This window comes from Cyprinus carpio, chromosome A9 (genome assembly GCF_018340385.1).
Source record: "Cyprinus carpio isolate SPL01 chromosome A9, ASM1834038v1, whole genome shotgun sequence".
Lineage (NCBI taxonomy): Eukaryota > Metazoa > Chordata > Actinopteri > Cypriniformes > Cyprinidae > Cyprinus > Cyprinus carpio.
Genome location: NC_056580.1, coordinates 3,509,506 through 3,524,653, shown reverse-complemented (window position 1 = coordinate 3,524,653; position 15,148 = coordinate 3,509,506). Strand labels below are relative to the sequence as shown.

Genomic DNA, 15,148 nt, shown 5'->3' with positions numbered 1-15,148 from the left:
GTTGCATGTTTTTTTTTAATGTTTTGTGAGTGTTAGAGCATTTTGCTAACAAAATGAGTCATTTTGGCCATTGAGCTTCAGTTTTATCCTGTGTGTTAACGGTTTTGAAAATGTGATGTCAGAGTGGGCAAATGTGTTTAAGCAATCGAGAAAAACTGTAATCCATAAAGCCTGATGCATGAAATAATAGTCAGATAAATCAATGAGATCTTTGTAACAGTATGTTGACATAACAAAATGCAAATATCAACTGTCAAATAATAAGTAAGATGATATTGAAATGCTTATTTTAATGATCAAAGCTCTGTAGTTTTAATTGTGGAGGGGAAACACTAAATGCAATGCAATAAAATGATGAGTGAGAGATGAACAAATAAACGTTCCTCAAACAGTCTGATGGATTATATTTGACACTCACTTTTAAATATGATATTGCTTAGTTGCTTCAATCCAGTGAGTCTTCAGCTTGTACTAACAGTTTAAAAGTTATTCTTATGTGTACTTTGAAGTCATTAAAGATTTCACATTTGATTTTGTTTTTTTACAGTTATAATAAAAGGGCTTTTACCTGCTAAAAAGGTTTAAGCAATCAATCAACAACAGCAGGCATGTAGTAGATTGTGTACAACAGGTCTTTCAGCAAATTTTTGATCATGTTGATCATTTAGAGACCTTAGACATTTCTTTTGAATGTCACACAGTAGGCTTTATAGGGTTAATGATAGTTTTTCACTGAGCATGAATAGCATTATGGGACTAGGGTTTTTGTGAAGCATAAATGTTTTGCTTCCTTAGAATTTAGTCAACATGAGGTAAATAGAAAGCAGCATAATTCTTCTATATCTATAACAGCTTTTATGTCAGTGTGCCTGTGATGCCTAAAATGTTGCATCTTACTAGGGATTGTTGTTGGAGTGTATATGAGTGTGTTTTAACTTTCATCAGGTTTGTGCAAATATGATCTCATGCTGTGTGTTTAAATATTGAGTGGTCCTTCTGTTCCACTCTTTTTTCGAACAGAAGGACCACTCTTTTTTTTTTTTTTTTCAAATTTACTGTTGAGAAACTGTAACTTTACTGTTGAGGTTTTCCTGCTCCTGCCTTTCATCTCTTTTCCCTTCTTCCTAAAAATCTGATTGGACAGAGAGCAAAGGATTGAGGGAATAAATAAGAACTTTTTGAGAACAGGGCGACTTTGCATAAAACAGTGACTAAAAAAAATAGTGATGCCGTTGCATTTCGTTTCCCGTCAGAAAGGGGAAAAGCAGTCAAGGATGTGGTTGCAGTTAACACTCATGCTCCAGATCATTTAAGCTGTGGTGCTCAGGCAAATGATGCAGGTTTGAATCCGGTTTGTGATTCGTTATGATCCCATTTCACCCCCTTAATTAGTTTCCACTCTTTATTATTGTAGTTGAGATTCAAAACAAGTGCATTGCATACATATTAATACATTACATATGTGCACAAAATAAATTAATTTTGTTTAATAATATTGTATAAAAATATTTATTATTATTTTGAATTAGTTTTTATTTTTATGTTTTAATTTCACAGGTTTTTTTTACACAATTTGGTTGTGTTTTTGACAGTTTTATTAATTATTTTCATATATTTTATTATATCTTCATTAGTTTTTATTAAATATTCAATGCTAATTTTGATTTTTTTATTCACTTTTAGTTTAGTGATTTATTTATTATTAATTATTTGTTTTCAGTTAATGTACATTTATTTCAATAAACATAAATTATAATAGTACTGAAAATTAAATAAAATAATATTACATTTAATTAAAAAAAGGAAAAATAAATTATTTAATTTTTTAGATGAACTATTTTCTCCTTATTTATTTATTTATTTATTTATTTATTTATTTATTTATTTTAGTAAATTGGTTCATAAATTGAATCTACACATTGACTCCTAGGGGCTTTTTCTTTAATGTAAGGACAGTAGAGAGAAGTGGCAGGACATCATGGACAGAGAAAGAAGGAATGAGTCTAGGATATGTTGCAAGTCAGAAATGAACCCACATCTCCCAGTTGAGCACCACCGCTTAGCCTGTCAGGAGTGCTAACTGCTAGATCTCAGATCCAACTCACGTTGGCTTTCAAAATCACCTATTTAAGTCCTTTTAATAAAGAGAGTTTGTGTGAGTGATCATAATTGAAGTTGTATTAGCCAAAGGTAATTCTAATGATGTTAATGCTATTGTGTTTATACTTACAGTGCATCAAGTCTTACATCTCTGACTGGCATGTTGTCAATTACAAATATGAGGATTATTCCAGTGACTTCCGTCAGCTTCCCAAGTAAGCACCTCAATTAGACTGAAACATGTTGCAGCCTGTGTGACTGATTATAGCTGTAGGGACAGAGGACTGCAGGGTATCATTGTTACGATGTCCTCCTAGGCTGCTGTGTGTGTTATTGTCAGCTCTTGGAAAGATGTTTGTGTTGGTGAGAGCAGGAAATGTGTTTTTCTGGTTAACAATAGAGCAGAGGAACAGTGAGTGAGGCCATCATCTCCACATTGCCACATACACACACATACAGAGCCTTTAACTGTTTAAATGGCCATCTGTTTTTTTCATCTTTTAACGAGACAAAGTGGAGCAGGATGAGACTGCAGCCAAGATCTGATTATCTGGAGAAAGAAACATAAAATCTTTCATTAAAAGGTCATTACCAGTCATTATATAAAGCTAAACAGAAAGGTAGGAAGTTCATGTAGACACGAATATAGATGAAAATAAATTCCAAACATGCAAAATATATCAGAAATATAGATGAAATAATTTTTTCTTGTAGGTGCTTTTCATTTTGTCTGTAATTTTTCTATGTACATGAAGTCTCTTATGCTTACCAAGGCTGCATTTATTTGATCAAATATTGTGAAGTATTTTTTACTATTTAAATTTACTATTTGTATTTGAATATATATTTAAAATGTAATTTATTCCTGTGATGCAAATCTGAATTTTCAGCATCATTACTCCAGTCTTCAGTGTCACACGATCCTTCAGGAATCATTCTCATATGCTGATTTGCTGATCAGTTTACTGTTATACTGCTTAATATTTTTGAGAAACCATGATTTATTTTTTTCAGGATTCTTTGATGCATAGAAAATTCAAAAGAACAGCTAATCTGAAATATATTTTTTGTAACATTATAAAGCTGTTCTTTTTATTCCGTAAGGATTCACTAAATTTATCAAAACTGACAATAAAGTCAGTTTTGATAAATTTAGTGAATCCTTACGGAATAAAAATCTCAATTTATTAAAAATACTTCCCCAAACTCTTGAAGAATTAATACAAGTGCTGCTTTCCTGTGTTCATTTGTGTTTTGTTTTGTACACAGCAAAGTGTCCAGACCTGATAATTTAGCCCAGCATGTTTTTGAGGTGGATGAAGACGTGGATAAAGATGAGGTAAATCAAATGCACACACAAACACACCTCTCAGCACTGTCACCCTCTTGTTGAACTCTTAAAGGATTAGTTCACTTCGCGAATAAAAATTTCCTGATAATTTTCACACCCCCATGTTATCCAAGATGTTCATATCTTTCTTTCTTCAGTCTCAAAGAATTTCAGTTTTTGTGGAAAACATTCCAGGATTTTTCTTCATATAATGGACTTCAATGGGAACCAACAGGCTGAAGGTCCAAATTGCAGTTTTAATGCAGGTTCAACGTGCTCTACACGATCCCAGCTGAGGATTAAGGGTCTTATCTAGCGAAATGATCAGTCATTTTCTTAAAAAAATAAAAATGTATAATACTTTTTAACCACAAATGCACATCTTGCACTAGCTCCGCGATGCGCGTCTGCAAATTCACGCATTACTTAATCACACTGGAAAGGTCATGCGAGGTTAGCTCTTCGTCTGTGTGCTCCGGTTCAAAAAGGTAGTGTAGAGTGAAAAACTTCACTTCAATTTCTCCTCCAACTTCAAAATCGTCCTTTTTTTGTAAAAGGCGTTTGACTTTCTTTGCACAATCGCTTTGTAAACACTGGGTCTGTGTTTCCGCCTATATCACGCGTGACCTTTCCGACAAGTTTTGTTCATCGAGGCTCCACACTTCATTCCAGTAGGTGGCAGAAATGCACCTTAAGCTAGTGATGGGAGAAACGAGCCATTTCGAAACTTTGAATCAATTGAACCAGTTGTTTTGCAAAATGATTCACTGTTTCGAAGCGCTCGAAACACCACACGCTGCTGGTCAAAACTGTGTAAACGCAACAAAAACTCAGGCCAAAACATGCATAAAAACAGCTTTAACAAACCCAATGAATATTAAATGCAATCAAAATAATAAAATACCATCAAAAATTAAGTGTCTGTAAAATATGCGTCTTCAAGATAATTATTATTAATTTGCAAGGGCTTGTTTTGTTTGTTTTATGGAGAGCTTGTCTAAACAGGCCAGTAAGAGACTATTAACTAACACTCATCCTTTTAATTACAAAAATGTCTACAATTTATCAAACTGATCTGAGATCGTATAACCATTCAGTAGACGCTGATGCAGTGGTTCGCCGCTGCGAGGTGATCTCAGTGAACTCGCATGATTCAGGGGTTCACAGAGATCGCCCCCCCCCAACCGTGAACTATTGAAATTTTGAAACGTTTTGAAACAGTTATGATGTAACGAAGCCTCATTTACTGAAATCACGTGACTTTGGCATTTTGATACATGCTTCGAACTACTGTTTCAAAACAATTGCTTCGCAAAGGTTTCGAAGCTTCATGAAGCAGAGTTTCAAAAGCGGCCATAGTTGTAATTATGTAATGCGTGAGGTCGAGCTAGTGCAAGATGTGCATTTGTGGTTAAAAAGTATTATACACATTTTATTTTTTTATAGAAAATGACCAATCGTTTCACTAGATAAGACACTTATTCCTCAGCTGGGATTGTGTAGAGCCCGTTGAAGCTGCACTGAAACTGCAATTTGGACCTTCCTCCCGTTGGTTCCCACTGAAGTCCATTATATAGAGAAAAATCCTGGAATGTTTCCCTCAAAAACCTTTAATTTCTTTTCAACTGAAGAAAGAAAGGCATGAACATCTTGAATGATATGGGGGAGAGTAAATTATCAGGAAATGTTTATTCTGGAAGTGAACTAATCCTTTAAGTGATGTTTGCCGTCTCTAATAAATCCTACAGGATTGTGTGCGAAAGATGTTGTAAAGCTCACCTTATAGAATACAGAGTACCTCTGCTATGCACTAAAAGTGTGTATTTTTAATAATAGGGTCATAGTTTTAAGTATGACGGAAGTCAGTACACTAGTACTAGGACATATTGTACTAACACTTCATAAAACTCCATCTTGATAGCACAGACCTGTTAGTCTCGTACTGAAATACTTGCCATTTTTGTACAAATCAAAAAGTACTCATTCATCCAAAACTCCTCTTTTATTGAGCAAGGTTAGCAGCATTACTTCAAAACGCATTCACAGATGCACACTGTGAACAGTATATGACTTGGGCCTTTTATATATATTTTTTCAACATGCTATGATATGAGATGCACTAATGCTAATGTCAGATACTATTTAATTAACCTGCTCTATGAGTGGATCAGACTTCCAGGTTTTCCCAGAATGGACATAGTCAAATCCAATGACCTGACATTAGGCCTCCTGCCTCTCCCTTCCCAGAATTCTTCTTTCCATGAATGCTGCCCATGCATTTAATTCTACTAGTCAGTTTCCCACTCAAGGTTGAGTCACATTTCTTATTTTAGCCCAAATGTGTGCAGTACGACAGACTGATATGTAACTCAGGTCGTAGGTTTGAGGAATGCAGTATAATTGTTATTATGCTGAGTTTTGGCCTGTACTATGAACCATGAATAGCTCTGTTAGTTCCTGTTAGAGTCATTTGTCTAATTTGGTTGCTGATTGATTTCTTGAAAGATATTGTGATAATGAGTGTGTTTTGGCATCGCAGTAAACACACAGCCAATTGCTGATGGCTATCCAATGGCACAGCCAATCATAACAGCTCGCCACATTGAGATTTTACATCACAGCCAATCAGAATCATTCAGGCTGTTTTCATGAATGTTAACATTTATTTGTGTTGCTGACCTAAGCATCGCTATTACTAGTGCTCATATTCAAACTAATGTAAATAAATCCTTAACCATAAGTGTTCAGTTATTTACAAGTTTGCATGGATGATAAAAATCATAGTAAATAAAAAACACCACAAACTTATATTAAAGAAAAGACCCGACCAATATATAGAGACAAAGTAGAGATTCACCAGTTCTTACTTGTATGTTCTTACTTAAATTGTTCATGGCATTTCAACATAAATTCTGCTCATGTATTTGAAGGCTGCTGTTGGATCTTTAAAGATAAATTGCACAGGCAAACGCTGCTCACATTTCTGGACTGGCCCAAGTCTGTACAGTCATTCGGACTGGGTTTTAAGATCTGCTGACTGGAAAGCTCAGATATGTGTGTGTTTGTTGAGCGAACGCAGTTCTGTGAGGTCTATGAAGCATCCAGCCTCCCTCTGCCCACCCACACAATCACAACACAAGCATTTCATCTGTAAAACGCTGTTGTGTGTGTGGTTTGTTTATATCTGCAGAGTGTCAAGAGTAAAGCGATAAGGAGTGTTTAACTGGTGATTCAGAGACAAACCGGCCCATTCTACTGAAGTTTAGCTTTCTATTGTTCTTAAAGGTTCTTTCAGGCCACTGCTCTCCTCATCTACACCGTGTAGTGTCAGGTCTGATGCTTCTCACAAAAAAACAGTTTATACCAGTATGCTTGTCCAGTGTTCAAGCTGCTTGGTGCTGGTCTAGCCAGTATAGCAATATTGTCACCAGCGAAACTGTTTCGTTGTATAGTTTTTATGATGAAGTTGCCTTATCAAGTCTTGCTGGTTAAGCTTGTTAAAAACAGGGCTCGCAAAATCGCCCAGCGCCTCTGGGTTATTGTGTCATTGATTTGCATTGTTTACTCACTTGTAGGGGTGAAATGGATCGTAGTTAATCATTTGCACGTGTTTTGCATGTGCAAGTCTTGCCAAACATTTTAAAACATTCATCGCAAGAAGAGGCTAAAAACAATTTGTGCGCTGTTATCTGCACGCACACACACAGAATTGTATGTATCCTTGTGCGTGAACGGACACATACACACAAAATTATCTCAAAATACCCGTCTCGGCATATATTCTCTTAAAACAGATGGTTATGTCTTAAGTGAAGTGAACATAAACAGAAAGAAATTGGATGTGTATCATTATATTGCATCCATGCGTCAGGTCTTAAAGGGACAGCAGCCTATTTATGTCTTATTTTGTCTGTGTCATTTATGAAAGAAAGCAGATGTGTATCATTATATTGGATTTGCTGTTTATGTTTAATTTTTATAGTGAACACTATATAGTGTTATTTCACACTTAATTATTACATTTCTGTGCCTAATATTAGACCTTAGTTTATTTGTAGCTTTGCTATATTTTATCTATGCTTGTAATTTTTTTGGCATTCATATAACAAGGTTTAATGAAGAGTCAGTTTGATTGGCCTGGAATATCATGGATGATGATATTGCTTTGTTTTTCCAACAAGTTCTGGAAAAAAATAGTTCATTATTGTGATCTCCAAATCCTAGATGGACTGGGTGGAGTTAAAATCATGAAGACTCTGGCTACATGTTTCTTCTGTCACACACTTCAAGCTAATGCTGAATAATGAACATTGTATCTTTAGTTACAGGTCTTTAGATACTATGTTCATGTGAGTGTCCAGAGACAGGAATGGTGTTATCAGAGGTTCTGTAGCACTCTTTGAATCAGGTTTATTTGAGGTTCTGTTCACTGTCTGGATGTTTTTTTTTTCTTATTTTACTCCCACTTTGTTCTACAGCAGGATCAAACAGACAAACCTTGGACTGTCGTCACAAAACTATTTCTTGTTTGTGTGTGTGTGTGTGTGTGTGTGTGTGTGTGTGTGTGTGTGTGTGTGTAGGGGACGGGGTCTCTGTGGTCTCTGAGGGGTGTTGTCTTTTTACAGGGCTGGCTACACAAGGGCAACATGAACAGCGCCATCAGCGTCACCATGAGGGTGAGACTTTTCATTCCTCAGGAGATGTTGTGTCTATGCACATGTTTGTTTTTCATGTCTCATTTACACTCTTCTTCATTTTTTCACGCAGTCATTCAAAAGAAGGTATTTCCACCTGACGCAGTTGGGCGATGGGTCATATAATCTCAACTTCTACAAGGATGAGAAGATCAACAAAGAGCCCAAAGGAACAATCTTCCTGGACTCCTGTATGGGAGTGGTGCAGGTGTGCAGACATGCTCTAATGTTCACAACACAAACCTCCCTCTGTCTTGTTCAGAAATCGTCATTTTAGTTTACTATAAATGCTTGTTTAAATACAGTTTACTAATAATGCATTCACTTTAACCATATTTCAAAGACAATAGAAGTAATTATGAAATTGCATATAAAGATGTATGCTTAAGTTAGTTAAAAAACACACTTGAATTCAGCTAATAGCATTTAATGTAAATTTTAAACTATAATACATTTTCATTTAATTGTAATTAACATGCAGTTAAATGTCATAACGCATTACATTCAGTGCACACGTAAGTATATTATTTCCATAGTAAGTACTGAGAAGATGAGAAGGCAAAGAAAGGAGAGAGTGAGGGATGTGTTTTGGTAATTGATAAGCATTCTCTCTGGGAGTGAATTTTCCACATGCACTCCCAAAAATAAAGAGCTAGGCCCACACCAAGCCCCCCAAGCTATTTTTGTGAGGAATTTTCTGGAACCTGTGACCGTAATCACTCATAGGTACAGTCATGCATGGCTTTGTCATTATCTGTAATGAGTTGTGTCCGTTTATTAGCTCTCTTCCTCTTATGTCCTGTGACACACCTCACTCACCTCCTCACCCCCTGTCTGCCTCAACAGAGCTGGTTTTTACTCAAACAGGGGTTAATTGTCAAATAGTTAACAAAAGCACTAAAACCATTATAAAAATGCAGTTTCCCTTAATAAATTATAATATGTATATCTCAGTATACTAAAAATAACTAACATGAAGAGAGAATGAAAAGCCACTTACTGAAATACAAATGGGATTATATATATATAAGTCAGATGCACAGCAAGGAAGTGAATCTTTCCACTAATACGAAAACTGCTGTATTGTCATAAATTATACATCTCAACCTGGAAATACTGTAGTTTTTTAGGGGGGGGGGGGGTATGACTCAAATATGTGACCCTGAACCACAAAACCATTCTTAAGTGTCTTAAGTTTTAAGAAATCTGAATAAATAAGCTTTCCATTGATGTATGGTTTATTAGGATTGGACAATATTTGGCTGAAATACAACTATTTGTACCACAAAACCATTCTTAAGTTTTTTGGGTTCAAAAAGAAAGAAAGAAAGAAAGAAATCATATATACAAAAAAAAAAAAAAAAAAAAATCTACAAAGAAATGATAATTTTGACCCATACAATGTTTTTTGGGCTATTGCTACCAAATAGTACCCCAGTGACTTAAGACGACCTGGTCCAGGGTCACATATTTTTTACATATGATTTATTTGATGATATCACTCTTATACATGTGAAACTCCCTGTCAGAGTGACTGGTTTTGATCTGATCTCAGCGCATTCTGTGTGGCTAAAATACACAGTTTGTCTGCCAGCATGAAGCACGCAGCCCGCAGAGGAGCATTCACAGCTCACTCATATGCCAGGGAGAAACCTCCCCAGACTGCTGAGGGTCATAACGTTGCAGTTTTCTGCATTGTCTCCCATCTCTGGTTGTCTTTTGCTGATGACTAAATACCCCTGCTCTTATGTTTTTAAATGCATCCCTTTAAAGACACTTAACCCCTCTGTAAGAACTGCCCTGGGCAGGGTTGGGAATCTGTTCTCCTCCGTATGGAATCCATCTCACTTCTTTCCCAGGCTTCTGAGAAGGTTTTACAAGATTGCATGATTAAAGTTGTACAGAAGATCGTAAGTAACGTACATGATACACCCTCCTAAGTCTTCTGCTAGAGAAAAAAGCGTACGGTGGTTTATTACTGTGGCAATGTTGGCAAAAAAAAATATCAGTCATGTGAGTTAATAACTGAACTTGTTTTTTATATGCAGTGAAAATATATTCCTTTGACTTTTGTGTGCAGAAACAATCGTGTGCGGAGGTTTGCGTTCGAGCTGACGATGCAAGATAAGAGTGGCTATGGTTCTGGCTGCCGACTCTGAGAGCGAGATGGACGCCATGGCAAACAAAAAAACCCTCAACAAACAATCCACCTCAACAGCAACCTTTGAGCTCGTGCCATGCTAAGGACAAAAGGAACGGAGACTTAACACGCCGGAGCTTCTACTGTTGTTGTGTGTTGTCAAGATTTATCAAAAACCCTTATCAGCTGTAATTTGAGGACACATTTAGATTGCACATTCCTGACGCACAACACACAAACCACGCTGAACTCCACACATGGGTGACTGTTATACACAATGACGAAGAGACATGAGTGTGTCTCTGAGAGAGTGACAATGACGAAGAGACATGAGTGTGTTCTCTGTCGGGCTCACAGGTGGTAGATGATGATAAGAGCGAAAACCGCGACACTTCCTCTAGCAGTATGGACAGGTTTGCATGGTAGTTGGGCACCTTGTCCAGAAAACAGAATCCAATCAAAAAACTTTTGACGGTTTTGCCTATGATAATCCCTCTGCTCTGTGCTCCAGAGTGCCAGAGAACATCCGACCAGCAAGATTGAAGATGTTAGACACGGCTAAAACTCTTTACCCTGGACCCAGACTTACAGGTACATCCCTATAATATAGAAGCAGAGGAACAGTCCTCTTTTTCCTAGCTCACAGGATTTTTCCCTCTTCACACTAACGATAACCGCACCCGAAGACACACGTGCACTACTGTACACTAAAGTACACTGAAGTTTAGGATTAGAAAACATTTGTAATGTTACAAAATAACTTTTTTCTTATCATCACAACGCACATTCTAAAAAATGCTGTGTGCGTCAACGCGTATAAGATACTTCTAAACAAAAAACATCAAGATCTTACTGACCCCCGAACTATTCGGATGCAGGTTGGTAAAAATATCTAAAAACTCTGACTAGAGATGAATATCGGGAACGTTATTATTCATCCTCATCCCTCCCCTTTGGAGGCAGAAACTGATTTCTCCGGGATGCGAGACTTGATGTTGAAGCCCTTTGAGGGATAAAAGTTCAGGGAAGCGAATTCTTGGTGAAACTGTAATGAACCTCCTTCCACCAAGCAGAAGCGTTGAGTGGGAAGGGGGAAAAACGAAGAGGGTCCAACAATCACAGTAACTGTTCTTTATTTTGAGTTGTTTTGTGTAGTTTGGTGAGGGTCCAACCACTAACGTACTTTCACTGGTTTGTGGTGCAGGTTGAGCCCTCATTCGTTCCTCTTCATGTCGTTTGTTTGCTATTCCACGGTGGGCGTAAGAATCTCCCTCAGACTTCGCATGGGATATAGACCCATCAGTCTTGAGTGAAAGCGCTGCTCCGCTCCGTCAGGACGCTCAGAACTAGCACCGCAGCGCCAGACACAGTCAACAAAGCCGCACATCCGGACAGCCAGACAGCCTCACAGACCTGCGGTCCAAATTTACACACAATTCGTTTTTCACGACAAGTGAGGACAGAAAAAACAAGAGGCAGGCTGAGAACCTGATGTTGATAAACACAGGGAAAATACTTTTGGTTCGATCCCTTCATTCACAGTATTACAGGGACAAACATGGTTTAAAATATACTTTCACAAAAAAAGTGTATTATTTTCCCACTTTCTTTAACATTAGTGCTGATCATAACCACCAAAAATCTATTTATTTTCAGGATTTAAACCCTTTAAATTGCGCAGTATTTTTGCATATATGACCCTGTTGCTTGTGCAGAACCCAAACACACATACACACACACTATCAGCAACAATTTCCCACTAATAATATTGCTGATTATTTTATTATATTTATTTTATTTTATCTTATTTTATTTTTTGGTTATTTATATTTTTTATTTTATTTAATTTTTAATTTTTTAATTTATAGTTACGTCTTTGATTAAGTGGATTATCATTTATATGTGCAAAGTCCAGGGACTTTTGCCAAATGATGCCATTCAGGTGAAAAAAACTGAAAGTTTAAAAGATTGTCAAAGTTAAGTTAATAATTTTTTAAGCTATTATAATTAAGAACAGTTATTAATTAAGAACGTATGAATTAATAAAGAAAGTATGATTTTGTGCTTAAATGGCACTGGTTTTAAGTGTGGTATTTTTAGTCATTGGGGTTTTTGTTGTTAGTATTTTTTTGTACCTAATATAAAATAGATTTATGAATAAGGGGGAAATATTTTAAATTCTAATAAAAAACACACTTTGTGGCAAAGTTGATTGCTGTTTTGAATTAATCACAAACAACAAAAGAGAGAAAATGATTTTAATATAATGTAAACTTAATTGTGGGTCACCTCACAGAAAAGCATAAGTGCTGATTTATGCTGACTTTGCTGCCTCAAGAAACAGTATATATTATCCCATTATATTGTTGTGGCAACTTGAGGGAATTTTTTCTGCACTCTTTTCCCCAGGTCACTTTACTGTCCACTGATCAATTTAAAATGAATATCAATTCATTCAAAATGTATGAGCTGCTGACGCCCAACAGTAGTGTGCACAATAAAACATTACTACCCATGGTTTGGAAAAATCTTTCACATTTCTAAAATCTGTTTATTTAACGATACTAGGCGTGTTTTCGGCATGGTGACCCTGTCCGACAACCACCGGTCTTCTTGGTCGCTCGATAGAGAGGCGTCAGGGTGAATAGCACATTGCCGCCGAGCATTATATGAAAGACTCAGGACTCTGCTAAGGTAACGCTTGCTGTGGGTGTGAAGTGTGTTGATGTCTCATCATTTTAGGCCTCTGGAAAAAGTCAGAAAATCGTGGATGATAACCCAGTGTATTGGTGAAGTGTATTTAAAGCACTATCAGGTTTCTGGATCAGATTACTCAGATATAGATAGAGCCACTTTTCTGCCCTAGAGACCTGTTTGCTGCATCCGCACATTACTTGGGTGTTGGTGTGTTATAGTAATATAAAGATGCGACGGAAATATTTAAATGCTTTAGACAGGGGCTTTTAAAATGGCATCTTGCGAACCTTATTACAGATAAACTGCAGTTTTTTTTCTTTCCTCCTCCTCGGCTGCTCAAAGGTTTTAAAGCAAAGATGGCCTCACCCGCGGGTCAGAAACCGAATGCCATTTGCTGGGCCGCTAGGTGAGACGCTCAGACCTTCATGAGAAATAAAAGCAACACGAGTAGTTTCAATAATGTTGAGGGCAAATATTTGTTTTACTGTTTTTGTTCTAGAAAAGGGTGTAGTTTTTAAGCCATACCATTAAGTTTATCTTTCCAATGGGATGTTAAAGATGAGCTTGACAGGAATGTGTGTGTCTGTGTGTGTGCTCTCATCTCTTTCACCCGAGTCGAAAATGGCAAACACACCAGCAGGATGAGCTTTGTGTCTGTTTCTCAGGCCGCTGTTTAAGGACGCCTCCGGGACAGTGGACAAGAGCGCTCGATTCTCGGCTCTCTATCGACAGGACGGAACAAGCTCTCCAACGAGGACGTGTTCAGACTGCTGGCAGACTTCAGGAAGTCAGTTCTACAGTCATTCGCTCCAATACAACACTTCCTTGTAGTGTTTCAGGTGTTTAGTGTTTGTATGACTTGCAGAACCATGTTGTACACACTCTCAGAAAGATGGTATTGTTTTTCTCTCTTCTGTCAGGGATGTTGATATTTTAGAAACAGAATAGTCTCTCTCCGCTTGTTTATTTTCCCTCCTCCGTGCTTTCTCTTCTCTCAGGCCAGAAAAGATGGCCAAGTTGCCTGTGATTCTGGGTAATTTGGATGTGACGGTTGATAACGTCGCACCAGATCTGACTAGTAAGGCATTTCATATGCATTTATGTATAAAACAGACATTTCTAATGTTTGGATTGTTTCATGGTCGCCGTCGTTTTTCTACCTCACTGACTGGCTGATCTCTCGTGTATGCAGATTGTGTCACGGCCTCCTATCTTCCTCTTTCATCAGACAGAAGTTGTGGACCGGAGCAGGGTGGTGTTTGAGGTGGGAGGAATTTGTGCCGGCCTTCATCGCTAAATACTCCCCAGCCTTCACAATTTACAACAACCACCTGTACGTGTATCCACGCCATCTCAAATACGACAGCCAGAAGAGCTTCACCAAGGTGAACCGATGCTGAACTTCTCAACTCAAAGCTCAGACTTCCCTTTCTAGAGCAGGAGTGCCAGATTTTTTTATCTAAGTGTTTTAGCATTTTATTTATTAGAATACCTATACTTCTATCGAAGGAAGCCCCGCCTTCTAAACTTAAGAGCCAATCGCTATTCAGTAAAGTCAGCGTGTCACTCAAAGACTATAGAATACCCAGGACGTGTCACTCGTATAGTTTTGTATGGGGATAAATGCAACACTCAATATGTCCGCTCAATCGCAGGAAGCCCCGCCTTCTGAATGAAAGTGCCAATCGCTAATCGGTAAAGTCAGCGCATCACTGCATCTGCCGTTAGAAGTGTCCCGGTTGCTACAGAAACAAAATAAGCTTTTTTAACACTATTTGAGTAAAAGAAGCAACATTTATAAGACAGTTGTTGTCAGATTTCATTGGTGGATTTCAACATGAAATTTAATCGTAGCTTAGTAAAACAGCTTTGAGAATTTGATAGTTTCCTCTCACCACAAAGAGAGACAGGAGCTGCAATTTGTGCTTTCTTTCAACGAAAGTGAAATGACTCACCAAAGTGGGACTTTGACTAAATGTCTTTTCCAACTTCAGAACCGAGAAGCACAAGTACGCCTGCAAGATGTTCCGTTGAAGATCACTTATCTGCTGTGTACAAACATCTGATAGACGTCTTTATGATGTCAGTTTTACATAAGTTCTAAATCATAAACATCTTAAAGACATCTTCTAAATGTCTATTTGATATCTGATAGAACACGTTCTATAGATGTATTGCAGATGAGCA

The 15,148-nt window shown here is 37.3% G+C and overlaps 2 protein-coding genes and 1 long non-coding RNA gene across 4 annotated transcripts in view; all 3 read left to right on the top strand.

Moving 5' to 3' along the window:
• The window catches only part of LOC109085412 (dedicator of cytokinesis protein 9-like), a 36,399-nt gene extending 32,826 nt beyond the window's left edge, over positions 1 to 3,573 (top strand). For both annotated transcript variants that reach the window (XM_042763210.1, XM_042763211.1), the window contains exons 4-5: positions 2,233 to 2,315; positions 3,370 to 3,573. In XM_042763210.1, coding sequence (XP_042619144.1) covers positions 2,233 to 2,315; positions 3,370 to 3,493 — 207 coding nt within the window. In that variant the 3' untranslated portion in view covers positions 3,494 to 3,573. The remainder of the gene's footprint in view (positions 1 to 2,232; positions 2,316 to 3,369) is intronic.
• Positions 3,574 to 8,043: 4,470 nt separating this feature from the next.
• Positions 8,044 to 8,552, top strand: LOC122146061 (dedicator of cytokinesis protein 9-like). The gene is made up of 2 exons (XM_042763212.1): positions 8,044 to 8,106; positions 8,198 to 8,552. Exons 1-2 carry the CDS (start codon positions 8,077 to 8,079, stop codon positions 8,399 to 8,401), a joined length of 234 nt encoding a protein of 77 aa, XP_042619146.1. The 5' UTR covers positions 8,044 to 8,076; the 3' UTR covers positions 8,402 to 8,552.
• Positions 8,553 to 13,698: 5,146 nt separating this feature from the next.
• LOC122146063 lies at positions 13,699 to 14,182 on the top strand. The gene is made up of 3 exons (XR_006160739.1): positions 13,699 to 13,748; positions 13,960 to 14,039; positions 14,154 to 14,182. It is a non-coding gene; the product is annotated as an uncharacterized LOC122146063 (long non-coding RNA).
• The last annotated feature ends 966 nt before the right edge of the window (positions 14,183 to 15,148 follow it).

Coding starts and splice junctions, on each gene's coding strand:
- LOC122146061 (XM_042763212.1), top strand. CDS start 8,077: ATGAACAGCGCCATCAGCGTCACCATGAGG. Junction 8,107..8,197: donor CCATCAGCGTCACCATGAGG/GTGAGACTTTTC, acceptor TTTTTCACGCAG/TCATTCAAAAGAAGGTATTT.